At 42.5% G+C, this 23,447-nt stretch overlaps 1 protein-coding gene across 1 annotated transcript in view; it reads left to right on the top strand.

The window, feature by feature from the left end:
• OTUD4 (OTU deubiquitinase 4) overlaps positions 1 to 23,447 on the top strand; it is a 660,142-nt gene that overhangs the window by 318,607 nt on the left and 318,088 nt on the right. The window contains exons 12-13 of the mRNA XM_053700214.1: positions 11,389 to 11,513; positions 11,589 to 11,772. Of these exons, the coding sequence (XP_053556189.1) occupies positions 11,389 to 11,513; positions 11,589 to 11,772 (309 nt within the window). The remainder of the gene's footprint in view (positions 1 to 11,388; positions 11,514 to 11,588; positions 11,773 to 23,447) is intronic.

The raw sequence follows: 23,447 nt of genomic DNA, 5'->3' as shown, positions 1-23,447 counted from the left end.
ATTCACTCCGTTGGTGGCTGTCCCTGGACAACCTGTCACAGGGGATGAGCTTCCGCAGACCAGAGTGGGTCATTGTCACGACCGACGCCAGTCTGGTGGGCTGGGGCGCGGTCTGGGGACTCCTGAAAGCTCAGGGCCTTTGGTCTCGGGAAGAATCTCTTCTCCCGATAAATATTCTGGAACTAAGAGCGATATTCAATGCTCTCAAGGCTTGGCCTCAGCTAGCAAAGGCCAAATTCATACGGTTTCAATCGGACAACATGACGACTGTTGCGTACATCAACCATCAGGGGGGAACAAGGAGTTCCCTGGCGATGGAAGAAGTGACCAAAATCATTCAATGGGCGGAGACTCACTCCTGCCACTTGTCTGCAATCCACATCCCAGGAGTGGAAAATTGGGAAGCGCATTTTCTGAGTCGTCAGTCATTTCATCCGGGGGAGTGGGAACTCCATCCGGAAATCTTTGCCCAAATTACTCAGTTGTGGGGCATTCCAGACATGGATCTGATGGCCTCTCGTCAGAACTTCAAGGTTCCTTGTTACGGGTCCAGATCCAGGGATCCCAAGGCGACTCTAGTAGATGCACTAGTAGCACCTTGGACCTTCAAACTAGCGTATGTATTCCCACCGTTTCCTCTCATCCCCAGGCTGGTAGCCAGGATCAATCAGGAGAGGGCATCGGTGATCTTGATAGCTCCTGCGTGGCCACGCAGGACTTGGTATGCAGACCTGGTGAATACAGGGAGTGCAGAATTATTAGGCAAATGAGTATTTTGACCACATCATCCTGTTTATGCATGTTGTCTTACTCCAAGCTGTATAGGCTCGAAAGCCTACTACCAATTAAGCATATTAGGTGATGTGCATCTCTGTAATGAGAAGGGGTGTGGTCTAATGACATCAACACTCTATATCAGGTGTGCATAATTATTAGGCAACTTCCTTTCCTTTGGCAAAATGGGTCAAAAGAAGGACTTGACAGGCTCAGAAAAGTAAAAAATAGTGAGATATCTTGCAGAGGGATGCAGCACTCTTAAAATTGCAAAGCTTCTGAAGCGTGATCATCGAACAATCAAGCGTTTCATTCAAAATAGTCAACAGGGTCGCAAGAAGCGTGTGGAAAAACCAAGGCGCAAAATAACTGCCCATGAACTGAGAAAAGTCAAGCGTGCAGCTGCCAAGATGCCACTTGCCACCAGTTTGGCCATATTTCAGAGCTGCAACATCACTGGAGTGCCCAAAAGCACAAGGTGTGCAATACTCAGAGACATGGCCAAGGTAAGAAAGGCTGAAAGACGACCACCACTGAACAAGACACACAAGCTGAAACGTCAAGACTGGGCCAAGAAATATCTCAAGACTGATTGTTCTAAGGTTTTATGGACTGATGAAATGAGAGTGAGTCTTGATGGGCCAGATGGATGGGCCCGTGTCTGGATTGGTAAAGGGCAGAGAGCACCAGTCCGACTCAGACGCCAGCAAGGTGGAGGTGGAGTACTGGTTTGGGCTGGTATCATCAAAGATGAGCCTCTTCGGGTTGAGGATGGAGTCAAGCTCAACTCCCAGTCCTACTGCCAGTTTCTGGAAGACACCTTTTTCAAGCAGTGGTACAGGAAGAAGTCTGCATCCTTCAAGAAAAACATGATTTTCATGCAGGACAATGCTCCATCACACGCATCCAAGTACTCCACAGCGTGGCTGGCAAGAAAGGGTATAAAAGAAGAAAATCTAATGACATGGCCTCCTTGTTCACCTGATCTGAACCCCATTGAGAACCTGTGGTCCATCATCAAATGTGAGATTTACAAGGAGGGAAAACAGTACACCTCTCTGAACAGTGTCTGGGAGGCTGTGGTTGCTGCTGCACGCAATGTTGATGGTGAACAGATCAAAACACTGACAGAATCCATGGATGGCAGGCTTTTGAGTGTCCTTGCAAAGAAAGGTGGCTATATTGGTCACTGATTTGTTTTTGTTTTGTTTTTGAATGTCAGAAATGTATATTTGTGAATGTTGAGATGTTATATTGGTTTTACTGGTAAAAATAAATAATTGAAATGGGTATATATTTGTTTTTTGTTAAGTTGCCTAATAATTATGCACAGTAATAGTCACCTGCACACACAGATATCCCCCTAAAATAGCTATAACTAAAAACAAACTAAAAACTACTTCCAAAACTATTCAGCTTTGATATTAATGAGTTTTTTGGGTTCATTGAGAACATGGTTGTTGTTCAATAATAAAATTAATCCTCAAAAATACAACTTGCCTAATAATTCTGCACTCCCTGTATGTCATCGGCTCCACCATGGAAGCTACCTTTGAGACGGGACCTTCTTGTTCAAGGTCCGTTCGAACATCCGAATCTGGTCTCACTCCAACTGACTGCTTGGAGATTGAACGCTTGATTTTATCAAAGCAAGGGTTCTCAGATTCTGTCATTGATACTCTTGTTCAGGCCAGAAAGCCTGTAACTAGAAAAATCTACCATAAAATATGGAAAAGATATATCTGTTGGTGTGAATCTAAAGGATTCCCTTGGGACAAGATAAAAATTCCTAAGATTCTATCCTTTCTTCAAGAAGGTTTGGAGAAAGGATTATCTGCAAGTTCTTTGAAGGGACAGATTTCTGCTTTGTCTGTGTTACTTCACAAAAAGCTGGCAGCTGTGCCAGATGTTCAAGCTTTTGTTCAGGCTCTGGTTAGAATCAAGCCTGTTTACAAACCTTTGACTCCTCATTGGAGTCTCAATTTAGTTCTTTCAGTTCTTCAGGGGGTTCCGTTTGAACCCTTACATTCCGTTGATATTAAGTTATTATCTTGGAAAGTTTTGTTTTTGGTTGCAATTTCTTCTGCTAGAAGAGTTTCAGAATTATCTGCTCTGCAGTGTTCTCCTCCTTATCTGGTGTTCCATGCAGATAAGGTGGTTTTGCGTACTAAACCTGGTTTTCTTTCGAAAGTTGTTTCTAACAAAAACATTAACCAGGAGATAGTCGTGCCTTCTTTGTGTCCGAATCCAGTTTCAAAGAAGGAACGTTTGTTGCACAATTTGGATGTAGTTCGTGCTCTAAAATTCTATTTAGATGCTACAAAGGATTTTAGACAAACATCTTCCTTGTTTGTTGTTTATTCTGGTAAAAGGAGAGGTCAAAAAGCAACTTCTACCTCTCTCTCTTTTTGGCTTAAAAGCATCATCAGATTGACTTACGAGACTGCCGGACGGCAGCCTCCTGAAAGAATCACAGCTCATTCCACTAGGGCCGTGGCTTCCACATGGGCCTTCAAGAACGAGGCTTCTGTTGATCAGATATGTAAGGCAGCGACTTGGTCTTCACTGCACACTTTTACTAAATTTTACAAATTTGATACTTTTGCTTCTTCTGAGGCTATTTTTGGGAGAAAGGTTTTGCAAGCCGTGGTGCCTTCCATCTAGGTGACCTGATTTTCTCCCTCCCTTCATCCGTGTCCTAAAGCTTTGGTATTGGTTCCCACAAGTAAGGATGACGCCGTGGACCGGACACACCTATGTTGGAGAAAACAGAATTTATGTTTACCTGATAAATTACTTTCTCCAACGGTGTGTCCGGTCCACGGCCCGCCCTGGTTTTTTAATCAGGTCTGATAATTTATTTTCTTTGACTACAGTCACCACGGTATCATATGATTTCTCCTATGCAAATATTCCTCCTTTACGTCGGTCGAATGACTGGGGAAGGCGGAGCCTAGGAGGGATCATGTGACCAGCTTTGCTGGGCTCTTTGCCATTTCCTGTTGGGGAGGAGAATATCCCACAAGTAAGGATGACGCCGTGGACCGGACACACCGTTGGAGAAAGTAATTTATCAGGTAAACATAAATTCTGTTTTTTTGTGTTTTTTTTGTGTTTTTTTATTACCTGGATGGTTCTCTTGTAATTGCTATATTATCCCAAATTCAGATTTCAGAACCATCTAATAGACCAGGTTTCTAGGAGTATCTTAGATGAGTACAGGTTAAATAACTACAATTACTCACCAACTTACCACCTGTGCTGTATCATTTGTTTGCTGATAACCTGTTTAAAGGGACATTATCTTTATTTGTTGCAAACCTGCAAAGAAGGAGCATTTATCTTTTGTTTGCTGATAACCTGCTTAAAGGGACATTAACTTTGTTTCTTGCTAACCTGCTAAAGAGGAACAATTATCATTTGTTTGCTGATAACCTGCTTAAAGGGACATTATTTTCAATTATCATTTGTTTGCTGATAACCTGCTTAAAGGGACATTATTTTACTATTATCCTGTGTGTCAATCCAGTTATCAAGAAGATATACAGAGTTACTATTTCTTTTGGGAGAACCTTGTATCCTGCTTATTTTGTTTCCTGAGTGGGTCACGTCCTGGATATTCCTCAGTGTGCTAGCGTGTGTTCTACTTTTCACGCTAGCAGTTGGGTTAGATCCTGGGCTGACTTTATACGGCTGACAATACAAACGGGCCATAAATGGACCCCACTGAATTATCCATGGCCATGGCTCACTAGGGACAATTACTGGGATCTCATGCTACCCACTTGCAATCCTTGGACTCTAAGCTAGATCAAATAACTACATTATTACAGAGCTTGGTTGCTCCTATTCATCCTAATCCTATTGAGGCATCTCCTCCTCCAATTCCCAACAATCAATTACAAGGACAATTGAGTCCCAGGATACCTCTTCCAGACAAATATGATGGGAATCCTGAAGATTGTAGGGGTTTTCTGAATCAATGCCGACTTAACTTTCGTAACAGTCCTACCCTCTTTGCTACTCCCTCTTCTAAGATTACATTTCTAATTTCTTTAGTGAAAGGAAGAGCCTTGGGTATCACCTTTGTTAGAAAAGAATGATCCTTTACTTCAGGATGTGGATGCCTTTCTCTCAGTATTCTATAACGTGTTCGACAAACCTGGAAGGTCTTCCGCTGCGGAAGCCTCTCTATTAGACCTACGACAGGGTGGTCAACATGTGTCTCAATATGCCATTGAGTTCCACACTCTTGCATCTGAAACTACTTGGAATCAAGGAGCTCTTAGAGCAGCTTTTCGCAAAGGACTTTCAGAACGTCTCAAAGATGAATTGGTGTATCGGGAACTTCCAGAATCCCTTGAAGCCTTGATAAATCTTTGTATCTGTCTCGATTCCAGATATCGGGAACGTCAACAAGAAAGAGAAAGAAATCAGAAGTCCTCAACTCGAACCCCTTTTCGTCTGGCTCCTCGTTTTTCTAACCCAGTAACGCCTACCTCTCCCTCTCCTGATCAGGCTGAACCTATGGAAGTAGGAACCATAAAATTAACAGAAACTGAGCGTTTGAGAAGACGTTCTCTTGGCCTGTGTTTGTACTGTGGCTTAAAGGGCATTTATTAAGGGATTGTCCTACCAGGTCAGTAAAAGCCAGGGCTTAACTTCTGTCCAGGGAACTAAGTTAAGCCAAAAAGAAGTTCATTCCCTCTATAATAAACTCTTTGTTCCAGTAACTCTTCAAATTGGTGGTAGCAAGATACATACCCAAGCTCTTATCGATTCTGGCGCAGGAGGAGTGTTCATTGACTCCACTTTTGTGACTACTCACACAATTCCCTTAATAAGAAAAAAGTTTTCAGTTTCTGTCTCTTCCGTTAGTGGAGATCCTTTGGGTTCCGGATTCATCCAGTTTGCTACTAAACCCATACTTTTTTCCGTCGGAGTACTTCGTTGTGAGAAGATATGTTTTGATGTTATTTCTACTCAATTTCCCATAATCTTGGGTCTCCCTTGGCTTCAATTGCATAACCCTACCTTTTCTTGGACCCATGGGGAACTCACCTCTTGGGGGTCATCATGCCATACTAATTGTCTCCAAGAACTTAATAAGTCACCACTCACTATTGCTCTCACTTCCGACACTTCTGGTCCTTTACCTATGCCTTACCAAGATTTTGTCAATGTTTTTTCTAAGAAAGAAGCAGAACGTCTTCCTCCTCACCGTCCATTCGATTGCCCCATTGATCTCCTCCCTTGGGCTTCTTATCCTCGAGGCAAGACTTACCCACTTTCAAGGCCTGAAAATGTAGCTCTGGAAGAATATATCAAAGATAATCTGGCCAGAGGATTTATTCGACCCTCCTCTTCTCCTGTAGGGGCTGGATTCTTTTTTGTGGGAAAGAAGGATGGCGGCCTGCGACCTTGTATCGATTACAGAGGGCTAAATCAAATTACCATCAAGAACAGTTATCCTTTACCCCTTATTCCTGAATTATTCACGTATCTTCAAGGTTCCACCATATTTACCAAGCTATATCTTCGTGGTGCATACAACCTTATCCGTATGCGCAAAGGTGATGAATGGAAGACAGCCTTTAACACTCGATTTGGGCACTATGAGTATCTGGTCATGCCTTTTGGGCTGTGTAATGCCCCTGCTGTTTTTTAACACTTTGTAAATGAGATTTTTCAGGATTTTTTGAACATTTTTGTCATCATTTACCTTGACGATATTTTGATTTTTTCTCAAAACTACCAAGATCATATACATCACGTCAGGAAGGTACTTCAACGTTTAAGAACCAACCATCTTTTTGCTAAACTGGAAAAATGTTCTTTTCATCAAAGGTCCATACCCTTCTTGGGATATGTAATCTCCGAATCAGGATTTGAGATGGATCCAACTAAACTTTCTGCCATTTTGGATTGGCCTAGACCTGACTCTCTTAAAGCTCTTCAACATTTTCTAGGCTTCGCCAGTTATTATAGGAAATTCATCAAAGGTTTTGCTACAATTACGTCACCTCTTACATCTCTCACCAGGAAAGGGCAAAATTGTAAAGAATGGCCTCCTGAGGCTGTTAAAGCTTTCGATTCTCTCAAAGAAGCCTTCTCTTCTGCACCTATCCTCAGTCACCCAAATCCGGATTTTCAATTCATCCTAGAAGTGGATGCTTCTTCTGTTGCTGCTGGGGCTGTTCTTTCCCAACGAATACCTGACACAGGAAAGATTCATCCTGTTGGATTCTTCTCCAAGAAATTCACTCCTTCTGAATTAAATTATGACGTAGGCAATAAGGAGTTGCTTGCCATTAAAATGGCCCTGGACGAATGGAGGCATTGGTTAGAGGGTACTTATTTACCATTTACTATACTCACCGATCATAAGAACCTTCTATATCTTCAAACGGCCAAACGACTGAATTCCAGACAAGCACGTTGGTCTTTATTCTTCTCACGTTTTCATTACATCTGTCTTAAATACCCGGTTCTAAGAACATCAAAGCTGACGCCCTTTCCAGACAATTTCAAGATACCTCAACTCCTGAGTCTGGTACCATTCTTCAACCTCATAAGGTCTTAGCCCAGTTATCAACTACTTGGTTACAAGATTTACAATCTGCTCAGAAGAATCTTCCTTTGTCTTGCAAACCCCCTGATGGCCTACTCCTGAACGTCTTCGTTCCAAGATTCTATATTGGGCTCATGACAGTCCTCTCTCTGGACATCCTGGCATCAGTAACACCGCTCGGAATCTCAAGCAACATGTCTGGTGGCCTACTCTTTCTCAGGATGTTAAAGATTATGTCTGTGTGTACACAGTGTGCCACCAATAAGACTCCTCGTCAACTTCCTTCTGGTTTGCTCCAACAGTTACCCATTCCTCATCAGCCTTGGACCCATTTATCCATGGATTTCATTACAGACCTTCCTCTTTCAGCTGGAAACAACACTATTTGAGTGGTTGTTGACAGGTTCACTAAGACAGCACACTTCATTCCTTTACCTGGTTTACCATCTGCCAAAAGACTTTCTGAACTATTTCTTTCACACATTGTGAGATTACATGGCTTCCCTCTGGATATCGTTTCAGATAGAGGGGTACAATTTGTTTCCCGGTTTTGGAGATCACTCTGCAAACACTTTGGAACAATGATTTCTTTGTCTACCTCACATCATCCAGAATCTAATGGCCAGACCAAAAGGGTAAACCAGTGCCTTGAAACTTAACTTAGACACTATGTGGATCATCATCATTCTAATTGGAGTGGTTATCTCCCACTAGCAGAATTGGCTCATAACGCCCGATACAATTCCTCTCTTCAGACCTCTCCTTTTCATGCAGCCTATGGATTTCAACCCAGAACATTTCCTCTTCATACTTCTTCCACAGAAAATCCTGCTTCTGATCTATCTGCCCGGAGGTTAACTCGTCATTGGAGGAGGATACGTCTTCTTCTTTCCAAGGCTTCTAAACATTATAAGTTCTTTTCTGATCTTCGACGGAAGAAAGCTCCCAAATATCGGCCTGGCGATAAGGTTTGGGTCTCTTCGTGTCATCTTCGTCTCAAGCAGCCTTCCACCAAATTGGGCCCACGATATGTGGGTCCTTTCTGGATACTGGGTCAAGTATGTTCTACTGCTTACCGAATTGCTCTGCCCAAGACTCTCAAGGCCCATTCTGTATTCCATGTGTCTCTTCTAAAACCTATGTTGTCTAATAGGTATTCTAAACCTATGTTAAAGCCTCCACCTCTTTTGATTCATGGACAACCTGAATTTGAGGTCAGTCACATTCTTGATTCCAAACTTTGTGGCAAACAATTGAGCGGGGGGGGGGGGGGGGGGGTGCTGTCACGATTTCCGTTCATCGCTGTGGCTCCCGGAGCTCTTCAGTTGCCAAGTTGTATTTTCTGACACTCCCTCTGATGTTACGGACCTCTCTCTCAGCCTTTAAATCACGGCGGGAGATCTTGCTTGGGGCCCGTTTGTAAAACCTGTCTTCGGATCTGTGAGTACCCTGTTTATTTCAAAATTCCTCAACCTTCCTTCTGGATATCTACCTGTGCCTGAATTACCTTATTAATTCTAAGAACCTCATTCTCTGGATTTAATCACCCTTGTTAGTCAGACCTTGCTTGCCTCAAAATGTTTGATAACCTGCTTAAAAGAACATTATCTTTGTTTGTTGCAAACCTGCAAAGAAGGAGCATTTATTATTTGTTTGCTGATAACCTGCTTAAAAGAACATTATCTTTATTTGTTGCAAACCTGCAAAGAAGGAGCATTTATCGTTTGTTTGCTGATAACCTGTTTAAAGGGACATTATCTTTATTTGTTGCAAACCTGCAAAGAAGGAGCATTTATCGTTTGTTTGCTGATAACCTGTTTAAAGGGACATTATCTTTATTTGTTGCAAAAGTGCAAAGAAGGAGCATTATCTTTTGTTTGCTGATAACCTGCTTAAAGGGACATTAACTTTGTTTCTTGCTAACCTGCTAAAGAGGAACAATTATCATTTGTTTGCTGATAACCTGCTTAAAGGGACATTATTTTCAATTATCATTTGTTTGCTGATAACCTGCTTAAAGGGACATTATTTTACTATTATCCTGTGTGTCAATCCAGTTATCAAGAAGATATACAGAGTTACTATTTCTTTTGGGAGAACCTTGTATCCTGCTTATTTTGTTTCCTGAGTGGGTCACGTCCTGGATATTCCTCAGTGTGCTAGCGTGTGTTCTACTTTTCACGCTAGCAGTTGGGTTAGATCCTGGGCTGACTTTATACGGCTGACATAGTGGAGCTGGTCAAGTGATTTTTTTTTTGTTTTGTTTAGTTTTATAAATAAAATAATACTAAAATAGCCTGATCGTTTCACAGAGAGAGACTAAATTCTTGGTTATTTTAAGGGCAAATATTTAAATTCAATTTGTATAGTAGGATGAATGACTGTTGACTCTAAAATAAAAATAGATTTCCATATAATTAAAGGCACACTAGTAAAATATTTTCTCATTTAAGAGCATGTTTAAAAATGTATTCCCATCTGTTCTAAATGACACAATGTTTTCTTGTCAGACTTTTGGAAACTTGCTCCTCTTTATAATTGCAGCAGCTGTCTCTATATAGAGATTAGATACAGGTGGCCCTCGTTTTACGCCGGTTCAATTTGCGCCATTTCAGAATAACAACCTTTTTTTTCATTCATGGGACTGCTATTGAAATGCATTAAAAATCAGTGCACTAATTAAAATAGCCAGTAGGTGGAGCTGTCCGCTTGTGTTTCAGCAAAGTTAAAGTGTCAGTAAACTTTAAAAATAATGTTATATAATTCTGCACATAGTGCAGAATTATATAACATTATATTAGCCAAACATTATTAAAACATAATTTCCCCTATTAATTTTTTAAAAAAAGCGCTGTTTCACAGACCCGCTCTCTGCTGAGCGGGTCTGTTATATTTACTCAGCGCATCGGGCCAGCTGTATAGTCACAGCCTGGCCCGACCGCGCCATAAGACTAAGTGCAGCTCGCTCCTGTCACAAATATATAACAGCAGAGAGCGGGTCTGTGAAATAGCGCTTTTTTAAAAAAAATTAATAGGGGAAATTATGTTTTAATAATGTTTGGCTAATATAATGTTATATAATTCTGCACTATGTGCAGAATTATATAACATTATTTTTAAGGTTTACTGTCCCTTTAAGCTAGTTTAACAGCCTGAAATTGATCTGTGTACACATATCAGACAAGACCTATCGAGCAAGATCTTGCAGCCACTTCCCTATTATCTTCCTGTCCAGCTGCTTGAGATGAGGGTGCCTAACTGCCTATTAATCACTGCAGATTGAAATGCATAGAATAGGTGCAGAACCAATATTATTTAACATGCTAACAATGCAGAGAACTGATTGCAGAAAAATGCAAGTAAAAAAAGTTTTTGTTCATTAAACTTAGTTTGATGATAATGCAATCTGTTGTGTAATGATTTTATTAGGTGATGTTTAGCAAATGTTTTTGTTCATTAAACTTAGTTTGATGATGATACAATCTATATTATTAGGTTTATAATGCTGTTTAGCATTTAAAGTCTTCATTTCAAAGCTTTAAAAATAATGTATTGTGTGTTACTTATGACAATTTTGAGAGGGGCATGGAACCTAACTCCCTCACTTCCCATTGACTTAAATTATAAACTGGGTTTTAATTTACAACGGTTTCGATTTACAACCATTCCTCCTGGAACCTAACCCCGGCGTAAACTGAGGGCTACCTGTACTTAATTATTTGTTGGGCATATAAATACATTTCCTGTAAATGTCATTTTAAATGTAAACAGTATTTATGTAACACTTTTAATACTACAGTATTTGAATATGTTTAATTACTGCATGTTCATACTACTACAAATTTGTTCAGGTAATTTCAAAATGACTGTAGGAAAACAGTTTAGCAAAACAGCAGATACATCTTGAAACTGTCTGGTCATTTTACAGTGACCACATTTAAAAAAAAACAAAAAACTTTTTCTCGAATTCAATATGATGTGACAAAATCACTATGTATTGCAGCTTATGTGACAGTAGATTCTTATTTTTCAACTTTATGCAGACATACAGTTCAGCTGAAAAACCTTAAACCAATTCCACTGACAATCAACAGTAGTGATGGCTGGAATACTGTAGCTGGAAAAAGGATAAAGAAGACTAGCACAAGTGGTCTTAATGTCCAAACTGGTAAGATACTTTTTTTTCTCTCTCTTTTTTTGTAACCTCTGTGAGTGATGTAATTTTTGGACTATTATTTCTTAGCTGTAGAGAGAGATTACAGAGGACAAAAGGGCCCCATTAAAGTGCCGAAGCCACAGGCTGCACCTCCTCGTCTACAGCAAGCTTCTGTCAACAAGCAACAGAGCTTTTCTTCACACCCTCAAGATCACGCAACGCTTGGTGAAAACAAAGGCAGGAGCAGGACTCCCCCAAAAGTGCCTGGAAGGTAAAGGCATATAGACCAAAGAAGACCATATTTGTTAAGTTACCACATTATTACTGTTGGTAATAAGGCTTTCACTAAAAATCTCATAGAGCCATAAGTGTACTGGTGTTTATAATGGTCTCTGACCACAGGAATCTGTAGAGATGCCTCCCAGAGGTTTGAGAGTTTTGAAAGTAATCTATATATAACCCTCCCTGTTTGATTCAGTTCAGGTTCTTGTTATTTGAATAAGTTAGGCCAGTGCTCAACTTATCTTACGCACCCATTACACCTTAAAAATTTAGCTTTGTACCTAAGTTTCATTGTCCCCTTCCCCTGATCATCCAGCTATTTGCATTTGTCACACGGTGTTGGCAGACCAGGCGAATGGCAGAGATGCTGTTTGTGTGGTCTGTGAAAAAGATAAGATTAATTTTAGTTCAGTATCTACATTGATGATATGCCTCGAAGACTGGTGCTCCAATGCACATATAAGCATTGAGTTTCCTATGGTCCCCCCCCCCCCCAGTCCCTGTAGTAGCTAGGGTTGCCAGGTAACTTGGTATTTGATAGGACAGTCCAGTTCAGCCAACTGCCTGGAATAAATTTTAGAGGAAAAACAGAAAACTGACTTTTTTTCTTTCTTTATTACACAACTTTTTCAATAGACCTTTGTCTTACCCCCATGCATCTTTCTTCCTGGGTGATTGGAGAGCAAGGACCCCATGCCTTCCCTGTGTGTGGGGTTAAATTTAAGAAACTGCAGCATGCACTCTCAGTTGTCATAAAAAATCATAGCTCTTTGTTCGTGCTGCAGAAGAGAGCCGTCCTTTATCATGTATAGAGATTAAAGGGACAGTCTACTCAAGAATTGTTATTGTTTTAAAAGATAGATAATCCCTTTATTACCCATTCCCCAGTTTTGCATAACCAACACAGTTATAATAATAATATACTTTTAACCTCTGTGATTATCTTGTATCTAAGCCTCTGCAAACTGATCCTTTAGTTTATTTTGGCCTAGACTGTCCCTTTAAGAAGGTAATCTGGGTGGAATGTCTGCATCTGTCCACACACCTACATGTCCTAGTTATTTGATTTGTATGTAATATTCAGACTGAGCCATAATACAGTTTTTTATTTTTAGCGGAGGACTGGCAATATTTAGCCCAGGGGCCCTGTATAGTAACCCAAAATGTTATATTTGATATTATATTGAAGAATAAAAACTGCTGAAGCAAACACATTAGCATTAATGTAGTAAGATTCCAGATCTTTTACTGCTGCTCTGCATTGGTAGCAGCTACTTGGTTATCATATGGCCCCTTTACACATATCTAATGCAGGAAAGCCTATAGCTATTTTAACTAGGTATGTGCATTTGGAACATTCCGGAGAAAGGTTTGTCAGACCGTTCTGAGGGGACAGATTTCTGCTCTGTCTCTGCTGTATCATAGGAAGATTGCTAAGCTTCCAGACATTTGTTAAGACACTGGTCTATTAAAATAGTGTTTCAGCCAGCTTCTTTTCCTTGAAGTCTAAACTTGGTGTTGAGCGTTCTTCAATCCCCAACTTTTGAACCAGTGCATGAGTTGGATCTCAATTGTTATCCTGGAAAGTTGTTGTCTAGCTTCTTCAGCTAGGGATGTTTCTAAATGTTCAGCTTTGTCCTGTGGACCTCCTTTAGTTATTATTCATTAGCATAAGGCAGCTTATACGGAAAATGTATTCATTTCTGCCAAAGGTCGTTTCTTTGGATACAATATGTAAGGAAATTATGGTTATTTCTCTTGTAAGGTGTATCCAGTCCACGGGTTCATCCATTACTTGTGGGATATTCTCCTTCCCAACAGGAAGTTGCAAGAGGACACCCACAGCAGAGCTGTCTATATAGCTCCTCCCCTAACTGCCACCCCCAGTCATTCTCTTGCAACTCTCGACAAGAAAGGAAGTATCAGGAGCTATGTGGTGACTTAGTGTAGTTTTACCTTCAATCAAGAGTTTATTTTTAAACGGTACCAGCGTTGTACTGTTTTACTCTCAGGCAGAAATTAGAAGAAGAGTTCTGCCTGGAGATTTGATGATCTTAGCAGTTTGTAACTAAGGTCCACTGCTGTTCTCACACAGAATATGGGACAACTTCAGTTGGGGGAACGGCCTGCAGATTACCTGCTTTGAGGTATGTTCAGTATTTTTATTTCTAGAGAGATGATATGAGTTCTAGAAAATGCTGACAGAGCCATGCTGACAGAGCCTTGTGTACTGAGGTAAGCCTGATTAGCCTTGTGTACTGAGGTAAGTGATTTAACAGCGACTGGAATCATGCTTACAGAACAGGGTAATACTCATGTTAATGCTTATATTACTTAGGGACAAAACGTTTACATGATTTTAAAAAATAGGAAGTTTTCTCCAACATAGGTGTGTCCGGTCCACGGCGTCATCCTTACTTGTGGGATATTCTCTTCCCCAACAGGAAATGGCAAAGAGCCCAGCAAAGCTGGTCACATGATCCCTCCTAGGCTCCGCCTACCCCAGTCATTCTCTTTGCCGTTGTACAGGCAACATCTCCACGGAGATGGCTTAGAGTTTTTTAGTGTTTAACTGTAGTTTTTTATTATTCAATCAAGAGTTTGTTATTTTGAAATAGTGCTGGTATGTACTATTTACTCAGAAACAGAAAAGAGATGAAGATTTCTGTTTGTATGAGGAAAATGATTTTAGCAACCGTCACTAAAATCCATGGCTGTTCCACACAGGACTGTTGAGAGCAATTAACTTCAGTTGGGGGAACAGTGAGCAGTCTCTTGCTGCTTGAGGTATGACACATTCTAACAAGACGATGTAATGCTGGAAGCTGTCATTTTCCCTATGGGATCCGGTAAGCCATGTTTATTACGATCGTAAATAAGGGCTTCAAAATAGGGCTTATTAAGACTGTAGACTTTTTCTGGGCTAAATCGATTCATTATTAACACATATTTAGCCTTGAGGAATCATTTTATCTGGGTATTTTGATATAATAATATCGGCAGGCACTGTTTTAGACACCTTATTCTTTAGGGGCTTTCCCAAAGCATAGGCAGAGCCTCATTTTCGCGCCGGTGTTGCGCACTTGTTTTTGAGAGGCATGGCATGCAGTCGCATGTGAGAGGAGCTCTGTTACTTAGAAAAGACTTTCTGAAGGCGTCATTTGGTATCGTATTCCCCTTGGGGCTTGGTTGGGTCTCAGCAAAGCAGATACCAGGGACTGTAAAGGGGTTAAAGTTCAAAACGGCTCCGGTTCCGTTATTTTAAGGGTTAAAGCTTCCAAATTTGGTGTGCAATACTTTTAAGGCTTTAAGACACTGTGGTGAAAATTTGGTGAATTTTGAACAATTCCTTCATGTTTTTTCGCAATTGCAGTAATAAAGTGTGTTCAGTTTAAAATTTAAAGTGACAGTAACGGTTTTATTTTAAAACGTTTTTTGTACTTTGTTATCAAGTTTATGCCTGTTTAACATGTCTGAACTACCAGATAGACTGTGTTCTGAATGTGGGGAAGCCAGAATTCCTATTCATTTAAATAAATGTGATTTATGTGACAATGACAATGATGCCCAAGATGATTCCTCAAGTGAGGGGAGTAAGCATGGTACTGCATCATTCCCTCCTTCGTCTACACGAGTCTTGCCCACTCAGGAGGCCCCTAGTACATCTAGCGCGCCAATACTCCTTACTATGCAACAATTAACGGCTGTAATGGATAATTCTGTCAAAAACATTTTAGCCAAAATGAACACTTATCAGCGTAAGCGCGACTGCTCTGTTTTAGATACTGAAGAGCATGACGACGCTGATAATGATATTTCTGAAGGGCCCCTAACCCAGTCTGATGGGGCCAGGGAGGTTTTGTCTGAGGGAGAAATTACTGATTCAGGGAACATTTCTCAACAAGCTGAACCTGATGTGATTGCATTTAAATTTAAGTTGGAACATCTCCGCATTCTGCTTAAGGAGGTATTATCCACTCTGGATGATTGTGACAAGTTGGTCATCCCAGAGAAACTATGTAAAATGGACAAGTTCCTAGAGGTGCCGGGGCTCCCAGAAGCTTTTCCTATACCCAAGCGGGTGGCGGACATTGTTAATAAAGAATGGGAAAGGCCCGGTATTCCTTTCGTCCCTCCCCCCATATTTAAAAAATTGTTTCCTATGGTCGACCCCAGAAAGGACTTATGGCAGACAGTCCCCAAGGTCGAGGGAGCGGTTTCCACTTTAAACAAACGCACCACTATACCCATAGAGGATAGTTGTGCTTTCAAAGATCCTATGGATAAAAAATTAGAAGGTTTGCTTAAAAAGATGTTTGTTCAGCAGGGTTACCTTCTACAACCAATTTCATGCATTGTCCCTGTCGCTACAGCCGCATGTTTCTGGTTCGATGAGCTGATAAAGGCGGTCGATAGTGATTCTCCTCCTTTTGAGGAGATTATGGACAGAATCAATGCTCTCAAATTGGCTAATTCTTTCACCCTAGACGCCACTTTGCAATTGGCTAGGTTAGCGGCTAAGAATTCTGGGTTTGCTATTGTGGCGCGCAGAGCGCTTTGGTTGAAATCTTGGTCGGCTGATGCGTCTTCCAAGAACAAGCTACTTAACATTCCTTTCAAGGGGAAAACGCTGTTTGGCCCTGACTTGAAAGAGATTATCTCTGATATCACTGGGGGTAAGGGCCACGCCCTTCCTCAGGATCGGCCTTTCAAGGCAAAAAATAAACCTAATTTTCGTCCCTTTCGTAGAAACGGACCAGCCCAAAGTGCTACGTCCTCTAAGCAAGAGGGTAATACTTCTCAAGCCAAGCCAGCCTGGAGACCAATGCAAGGCTGGAACAAGGGAAAGCAGGCCAAGAAACCTGCCACTGCTACCAAGACAGCATGAAATGTTGGCCCCCGATCCGGGACCGGATCTGGTGGGGGGCAGACTCTCTCTCTTCGCTCAGGCTTGGGCAAGAGATGTTCTGGATCCTTGGGCGCTAGAAATAGTCTCCCAAGGTTATCTTCTGGAATTCAAGGGACTTCCCCCAAGGGGGAGGTTCCACAGGTCTCAGTTGTCTTCAGACCACATAAAAAGACAGGCATTCTTACATTGTGTAGAAGACCTGTTAAAAATGGGAGTGATTCATCCTGTTCCATTAAGAGAACAAGGGATGGGGTTCTACTCCAATCTGTTTATAGTTCCCAAAAAAGAGGGAACGTTCAGACCAATCTTAGATCTCAAGATCTTAAACAAGTTTCTCAAGGTTCCATCGTTCAAGATGGAAACCATTCGAACTATTCTTCCTTCCATCCAGGAAGGTCAATTCATGACCACGGTGGATTTAAAGGATGCGTATCTACATATTCCTATCCACAAGGAACATCATCGGTTCCTGAGGTTCGCATTCCTGGACAAACATTACCAGTTCGTGGCGCTTCCTTTCGGATTAGCCACTGCTCCAAGGATTTTCACAAAGGTACTAGGGTCCCTTCTAGCTGTGCTAAGACCAAGGGGCATTGCTGTAGTACCTTACTTGGACGACATTCTGATTCAAGCGTCGTCCCTTCCTCAAGCAAAGGCTCACACGGACATTGTCCTGGCCTTTCTCAGATCTCACGGATGGAAAGTGAACGTGGAAAAGAGTTCTCTATCTCCGTCAACAAGGGTTCCCTTCTTGGGAACAATAATAGACTCCTTAGAAATGAGGATTTTTCTGACAGAGGCCAGAAAAACAAAACTTCTAGACTCTTGTCGGATACTTCATTCCGTTCCTCTTCCTTCCATAGCTCAGTGCATGGAAGTGATCGGGTTGATGGTAGCGGCAATGGACATAGTTCCTTTTGCGCGCATTCATCTAAGACCATTACAACTGTGCATGCTCAGTCAGTGGAATGGGGACTATACAGACTTGTCTCCAAAGATACAAGTAAATCAGAGGACCAGAGACTCACTCTGTTGGTGGCTGTCCCTGGACAACCTGTCACGAGGGATGACATTCCGCAGACCAGAGTGGGTCATTGTCACGACCGACGCCAGTCTGATGGGCTGGGGCGCGGTCTGGGGATCCCTGAAAGCTCAGGGTCTTTGGTCTCGGGAAGAATCTCTTCTACCGATAAATATTCTGGAACTGAGAGCGATATTCAATGCTCTCAAGGCTTGGCCTCAGCTAGCGAGGGCCAAGTTCATACGGTTTCAATCAGACAACATGACAACTGTTGCGTACATCAACCATCAGGGGGGAACAAGGAGTTCCCTGGCGATGGAAGAAGTGACCAAAATCATTCTATGGGCGGAGTCTCACTCCTGCCACCTGTCTGCTATCCACATCCCAGGAGTGGAAAATTGGGAAGCGGATTTTCTGAGTCGTCAGACATTGCATCCGGGGGAGTGGGAACTCCATCCGGAAATCTTTGCCCAAGTCACTCAGCTGTGGGGCATTCCAGACATGGATCTGATGGCCTCTCGTCAGAACTTCAAAGTTCCTTGCTACGGGTCCAGATCCAGGGATCCCAAGGCGGCTCTAGTGGATGCACTAGTAGCACCTTGGACCTTCAAACTAGCTTATGTGTTCCCGCCGTTTCCTCTCATCCCCAGGCTGGTAGCCAGGATCAATCAGGAGAGGGCGTCGGTTATCTTGATAGCTCCTGCGTGGCCACGCAGGACTTGGTATGCAGATCTGGTGAATATGTCATCGGCTCCACCTTGGAAGCTACCTTTGAGACGAGACCTTCTTGTTCAGGGTCCGTTCGAACATCCGAATCTGGTTTCACTCCAGCTGACTGCTTGGAGATTGAACGCTTGATTTTATCGAAGCGAGGGTTCTCAGATTCTGTTATCGATACTCTTGTTCAGGCCAGAAAGCCTGTAACTAGAAAGATTTACCACAAAATTTGGAAAAAATATATCTGTTGGTGTGAATCTAAAGGATTCCCTTGGGACAAGGTTAAGATTCCTAGGATTCTATCCTTCCTTCAAGAAGGATTGGAAAAAGGATTATCTGCAAGTTCCCTGAAGGGACAGATTTCTGCCTTGTCTGTGTTACTTCACAAAAAGCTGGCCGCTGTGCCAGATGTTCAAGCCTTTGTTCAGGCTCTGGTTAGAATTAAGCCTGTTTACAAACCTTTGACTCCTCCTTGGAGTCTCAATTTAGTTCTTTCAGTTCTTCAGGGGGTTCCGTTTGAACCCTTACATTCCGTTGATATTAAGTTATTATCTTGGAAAGTTTTGTTTTTGGTTGCAATTTCTTCTGCTAGAAGAGTTTCAGAATTATCTGCTCTGCAGTGTTCTCCTCCTTATCTGGTGTTCCATGCAGATAAGGTGGTTTTACGTACTAAACCTGGTTTTCTTCCAAAAGTTGTTTCTAACAAAAACATTAACCAGGAGATTATCGTACCTTCTCTGTGTCCGAAACCAGTTTCAAAGAAGGAACGTTTGTTGCACAATTTGGATGTTGTTCGCGCTCTAAAATTCTATTTAGATGCTACAAAGGATTTTAGACAAACATCTTCCTTGTTTGTTGTTTATTCCGGTAAAAGGAGAGGTCAAAAAGCAACTTCTACCTCTCTCTCTTTTTGGATTAAAAGCATCATCAGATTGGCTTACGAGACTGCCGGACGGCAGCCTCCCGAAAGAATCACAGCTCATTCCACTAGGGCTGTGGCTTCCACATGGGCCTTCAAGAACGAGGCTTCTGTTGATCAGATATGTAGGGCAGCGACTTGGTCTTCACTGCACACTTTTACCAAATTTTACAAGTTTGATACTTTTGCTTCTTCTGAGGCTATTTTTGGGAGAAAGGTTTTGCAAGCCGTGGTGCCTTCCATTTAGGTGACCTGATTTGCTCCCTCCCTTCATCCGTGTCCTAAAAGCTTTGGTATTGGTTCCCACAAGTAAGGATGACGCGTGGACCGGACACACCTATGTTGGAGAAAACAGAATTTATGTTTACCTGATAAATTACTTTCTCCAACGGTGTGTCCGGTCCACGGCCCGCCCTGGTTTTTTTAATCAGGTCTGATAATTTATTTTCTTTAACTACAGTCACCACGGTACCATATGGTTTCTCCTATGCAAATATTCCTCCTTAACGTCGGTCGAATGACTGGGGTAGGCGGAGCCTAGGAGGGATCATGTGACCAGCTTTGCTGGGCTCTTTGCCATTTCCTGTTGGGGAAGAGAATATCCCACAAGTAAGGATGACGCCGTGTACCGGACACACCGTTGGAGAAAGTAATTTATCAGGTAAACATAAATTCTGTTTTTTTCTCTGAGGGCGATAACTCTTTATTTGGGGCCTAGTTTCCACATGGCTAATCAGATACTCCTATCTTAAGGCCCCTCTGGCATCCAGTACATGGTGGGAGGGGCCTATTTTAGCGCTGTAAATGCGCAGTTTTTATTCAGACTGAGACATCCAGCTTCCCTAGAGGAGTCCTCTGACACCTGAGGACCATTACAAGGGGTATATTTCTGCACAGAATCGTATTTGAGGGCAGGTAGGAGCCTCAGCAGAGCTGTGGCAGGGTGCTCAACTGTCTTTTAACGTTTTTCAATCCGGTTTGGGGCCTAAGGGGTTAATCATCCATTTGCAAGTGGGTGTAATGCTGCTTTAGTCCCTTACACACACTGTAAAAATTTCAAAGAATTTGCTATATTTTTTCACTGTTTTGCAGTTTGTGTTAGTTTTTTTTCTCTTAAAGGCACAGTAACGTTTTTATTTAATTGCTGTTTTACCTTTATTAAAGTGTTTTCCAAGCTTGCTTGTCTCATTACTAGTCTGTTAAACATGTCTGACATAGAGGAAACTCCTTGTTCAATATGTTTAGAAGCCATGGTGGAACCGCCTCTTAGAATGTGTACCAAATGTACTGAAATTTCTATAAACTATAAAGACCATATTATGGCGCTTAAAGATTTATCTCCAGGGGATTCTCTGACTAAAAAAAGGGAGATTATTCCATCTAACTCTCCCCATGTGTCAGAACTTATAACTCCCGCTCAAGTGACGCCAAGTACATCTAGCGCGTCTAATTCGTTTACCTTGCAGGACATGGCGGCAGTTATGAATAATACCCTCACAGAGGTATTTTCCAAACTGCCAGGGTTACAAGGAAAGCGAGACAGCTCTGGGGCTAGAACTAATACAGAGCTTTCTGACGCTTTAATGCCTGTGTCCGATATTCCCTCACAATACTCAGAAGCCGAGGCAGGTGAGCTTCTATCTGTGGGTGACATTTCAGACTCAGGGAAGGCGTTACTTCAGCCTGATTCTGAAATTACAGCATTTAAATTTAAGCTTGAACACCTCCGCTTATTGCTTAGGGAGGTTTTAGCGACTCTGGATGACTGTGAACCCATTGTGGTTCCAGAGAAATTGTGTAAAATGGATAAATACTTTGCAGTGCCTGTTTACACTGATGTTTTTCCAGTCCCTAAGAGGTTTTCGGAAATTATTACTAAGCAATGGGATAGACCAGGTGTGCCGTTCTCTCCCCCTCCTGCTTTCAAAAAGATATTTCCCATAGATGCCGCTATGCGGGACTCGTGGCAGACGATCCTTAAGGTGGAGGGAGCAGTCTCTACCCTAGCTAAGCGTACAACTATCCCCGTCGAGGACAGTTGTGCTTTCCTAGATCCTATGGATAAAAAAATTGGAGGGCCTCCTTAAGAAAATTTTTATACATCAAGGTTTTATCCTCCAGCCTCTTGCATGCATAGCCCCAGTTACTGCTGCAGCGGCTTTTTGGTTCGAGTCTCTTGAGGAGTCTCTGCAGGTAGAGACCCCGTTAGACGATATTCTAGACAGGATTAAAGCTCTTAAGTTAGCTAAATCCTTTATTTTTGACGCCGTTTTTCTGTTAACCAAACTAACGGCTAAGAATTCAGGTTTTGTCATGTTGGCGCGTAGGGCGCTATGGCTTAAGTCCTGGTCTGCAGACGTTACTTCAAAGTCTAAACTTCTTAACATCCCCTTCAAGGGATAGACCCTATTCGGGCCTGGTCTGAAGGAGATCATTTCTGATATTATTGGAGGAAAAGGCCACGCCCTTCCTCAGGGTAGGTCCAATAAGTTAAGGACCAAACAGAATAATTTTCGTTCTTTTCGAAACTTCAAGAGTGGCGCAGCTTCAACTTCCTCTAATGCAAAACAAGAGGGAAATTTCGCCCAGTCCAAACCAGTCTGGAGACCTAACCAGGCTTGGAACAAGGGGAAGCAGGCCAAGAAACCTGCAGCTGCATCTAAGACAGCATGAAGGAGTAGCCCCCGATCCGGGACCGGATCTAGTGGGAGGCAGACTTTCTCTCTTCGCCCAGGCTTGGGCAAGAGACGTCCAGGATCCCTGGGCGCTAGAGATTGTTTCCCAGGGATATCTTCTGGAATACAAAGGTTCATCTCTCACAACTATCTGTAAACCAGATAAAAAGAGAGGCATTCTTACGTTGCGTTCAAGACCCACTGGTTATGGGAGTGATCCACCCAGTTCCAAGAGAGGAACAGGGGCTGGGTTTCTATTCAAACCTGTTTATAGTTCCCAAGAAAGAGGGAACTTTCAGACCTATCTTGGATCTCAAGATCCTAAACAAATTTCTCAGGGTCCCATCCTTCAAGATGGAGACAATCCGAACCATCCTCCCTATGATCCAGGAGTGTCAATATATGACTACAGTGGACTTAAAGGATTCACAGAGATCATCATCAGTTCCTCAGGTTCGCCTTCCTAGACAGGCATTACCAGTTTGTGGCTCTTCCCTTCGGGTTAGCCACGGCACCAAGAATCTTTACGAAGGTTCTAGGGTCCCTTCTGGCGGTTCTAAGGCCACGGGGCATAGCGGTAGCCCCTTACCTAGACGACATTCTGATTTAGGCGTCTACTCTTCAAATCGCCAAGTCCCATACGAACATTGTTCTGGCCTTTTGAGGTGTCATGGGTGGAAAGTGAACATAGAAAAGAGTTCTCTCTCTCCTCTCACAAGAGTTTCCTTCCTAGGAACTCTAATAGATTCAGTGAAATTAAAAATTTTCTGACAGAAGTCAGGATATCAAAGCTTCTAACTTCTTGCCGTGCTCTTCATTCCACTCCTCGGCCATCAGTGGCTCAGTGTATGGAAATGATCGGCCTAATGGTAGCGGCAATGGACATAGTTCCGTTTGCCCGCCTACATCTCAGACCACTGCAACTTTGCATGCTCAACCAGTGGGATTCTCTTCTCTGGTGGTTATCTCGGGTCCATCTGTCCGCAGGCCAGAGTGGACTATAGTGACGACAGATGCCAGTCTTCTGGGCTGGGGGCGCAGTCTGGAACTTCTTGAAGGCTCAGTGTTCGTGGACTCCTTCCGATAAACATTCTGGAACTAAGAGCGATATTCAATGCTCTTCAGGCTTGGCCTCAACTAGCTGCGGCCAAGTTCATCAGATTTCAGTCGGACAATATCACGACTGTAGCATATATCAACCATCAGGGGGGAACAAGGAGTCCCCTGGCCATGATGGAGGTTTCCAAGATAATTCTATGGGCAGAGATTCACTCTTGCCATCTCTCAGCTATCCATATCCCAGGAGTAGAGAACTGGGAGGCAGATTTTCTAAGTCAACAGACTTTTCATCCGGGGGAGTGGGAGCTCCATCCGGAGGTATTTGCCCAGCTGATTCATCTATGGGGCAAACCAGAACTGGATC

The sequence above is a fragment of the Bombina bombina genome, chromosome 2, assembly GCF_027579735.1.
Source record: "Bombina bombina isolate aBomBom1 chromosome 2, aBomBom1.pri, whole genome shotgun sequence".
NCBI classification, from domain to species: Eukaryota; Metazoa; Chordata; class Amphibia; order Anura; family Bombinatoridae; genus Bombina; species Bombina bombina.
Note: the sequence above shows the minus strand (reverse complement) of the source record. Positions and strands in the feature narration are given on the sequence as shown.